The sequence below is a fragment of the Triticum aestivum genome, chromosome 2A (assembly GCF_018294505.1).
Source record: "Triticum aestivum cultivar Chinese Spring chromosome 2A, IWGSC CS RefSeq v2.1, whole genome shotgun sequence".
NCBI lineage: Eukaryota > Viridiplantae > Streptophyta > Magnoliopsida > Poales > Poaceae > Triticum > Triticum aestivum.
The window spans coordinates 169,542,102-169,544,276 of NC_057797.1; the positions used below are offsets into that span (position 1 = coordinate 169,542,102).

Sequence of the window (2,175 nt, forward strand, 5' to 3'; positions counted from 1 at the left end):
CGACCCACACCGCCTGACCTTTTCTTTAACCACTTTGTATCAGTTCCTAGCCTGTACTACTGCCTAGTTGGGTCGATAAACCCTGGTGAATCTTTTGTTCCTAGCCTGTACTTCACTCTGTGCATTTGAAAACCAAACCGAAAAACCATACCGAAAATAAACCGAACCGAACCGATTTTATGGTTTTTATGGTTTCTGGTTTCGGTATGATATGAACTTTTCATACCATTTTGAACTTTGGTTTATATGGTATATACCGAAAAACCGAACGGTTAACCGAATAAACCGAAGTAAACACTAAATTTATATTTCTTGAGATAAACAACCATACAAGTTGTCATTTTTCTTGTACATGAGTCAAATTCACTACTAAGCACGTAATTTTTTCTTGTAGCATTGTTATTTTTCTCTTTTTAAAATGCTAAACACGTCCATAACCATCAACAGATGAATCAATGCAAGCATATACACTTATATATATAGTTATATACTATTTGTGAAAAACAGTATGTGTTTTGAGTCATAAATTTGTAAGTTATTATTACGTCATTTTCAAATTTGCGTTAGGTTTGGTTTTTATGGTAAATACCGAAACCATACCGAAATAATTTGGTATATACCGAAACCAAACCATATTTTAATTTCATACCGTATTTACCGAAGTATTAATACCGTACAAACAAAAAAAACGTATAAACCAAACCATGTAAACCGAATAAACCGAACGGAGAGTGACCTGTACTACTGCCTAGTTGGGTCGATAAACCCTAGGCTTTTACCATACCAAGCCAGGAGTTACGTACTCGCTTCAGAAAAGAAAAGAGAAAAAGGAGATGGTTCAGAAAACTGCAAACTGGAAAAGCTGGGATGATCCTCCTGCCCTCCTGCCACGGAGACGGAGCATCTCCACGACTTGACCACCCCTCCTCCGCTGCGTCTGCTACTGCCTCCAGACTGAAAATGCTGCCACCCATCCATGTAAGGGGACGACCAAAGTGGAGACCAAGCCACGACCGCGTACCTCCTCCTCGCCCTTATGCTGCCTGCATATAAAGGAGTACTAGGCGCCAACCCCATGGCAATTTCGTTTCAGAAACCTCCATCGCCAATTAATATCTCCGTGGTTAGGGAAAAGAGTGGTGCTAGAGAGATGGATGGTATGCTTGCATCTATTATGATATATCCCTCTTGATTAATCGTCCTTTGTTTTTCCTGTAGGTAGTTTGTTGTGCTTACTATTTCTGGTGTAAATTTGTGCTTAAGATCTCCGGATGAATGTTCCTCCTTCGTCTCTTTTTCTCTGCCTTCCTCCTAGTAGAGCAATCTTGTTTCTTTCTTGGTGATCTTCTGCGTTCGGACCAGTTCAAAACTGCCCGCATTCCTGCTGATTTTCCATGGCAAACGCTCAATTGCGGGTTTCTCGGCCTTTTTTTCTGTTCGGGTAGTGACAAGTCGCAAAGTTTCGCCTTGATGATGTCGCTCTGCTATTTCCCTGCCGATGTCACCAAGATTTGCTCATCTTCTTGTTTCTTATCTCAACTGTGAAGGCCACAATCTGGAGACCATGATCCTCAATACAGCGGTGCCCCTGATGGCCATGCAGCTGCTGCTCACGGCGTCGGCTGTCTCCATGACGCCGGTCGACTCTGCCTGCGCCTGCCTCCGCACCTGCTTCTTCGGCAGCAACTGCTTCCCGATGATCTGCGTCCTCTGCCAGATCAACCTGGGCCGTCTTCTGGCGACGGAGGCCGCTCTGTCGCCGGCGCTGGCGGGCCGGCGCTACTACGCGGTGGGCGCCGTCGCGTGCGTCGTGGAGCTCGCTCTCAAGCTGTGCGTGATCATGGTGCTGGTGAGTCTTTGCGCCGTCTGTTCTTTCTGAAATTTCTGGCTGATTGACTTGCACTCGTCGTTTCTGTCAGTGCCCCGCGGATGGCGTTTAGGTTCGTCGCGCAAGCCTGGATCGAAGATGGATGATTTTGGAGTCTGGAGATGCGCCGTCATGTGGTGTTTTAGTCTCGTCTTACCATTATTCCCTTGTTGTCTTGTTGCATTGGGATGCGGCCCTTGAGGCTATAGACTAAGTATGAAGTTAGAAGGGATTTGAACTTGTTTAGCTGAAGCCTTCAAGGTTGGAAACTTGGAAACATGGACAATATGCAGTAATTTGCAACCACA

General features: G+C 45.1%; 1 protein-coding gene across 1 annotated transcript; it reads left to right on the top strand.

The window, feature by feature from the left end:
• Positions 1 to 961: 961 nt before the first annotated feature.
• On the top strand, positions 962 to 2,175 carry LOC123185082 (uncharacterized). Its single transcript, XM_044597088.1, has 3 exons — positions 962 to 1,157; positions 1,548 to 1,849; positions 1,920 to 2,175. The coding sequence occupies exons 1-3, from the start codon at positions 1,037 to 1,039 to the stop codon at positions 1,938 to 1,940; spliced, it is 444 nt and encodes a 147-aa protein (XP_044453023.1). The 5' UTR covers positions 962 to 1,036; the 3' UTR covers positions 1,941 to 2,175.

Coding starts and splice junctions, on each gene's coding strand:
- LOC123185082 (XM_044597088.1), top strand. CDS start 1,037: ATGCTGCCTGCATATAAAGGAGTACTAGGCGCCAACCCCATGGCAATT. Junction 1,158..1,547: donor TGGTGCTAGAGAGATGGATG/GTATGCTTGCAT, acceptor TCAACTGTGAAG/GCCACAATCTGGAGACCATG. Junction 1,850..1,919: donor TGTGCGTGATCATGGTGCTG/GTGAGTCTTTGC, acceptor CGTTTCTGTCAG/TGCCCCGCGGATGGCGTTTA.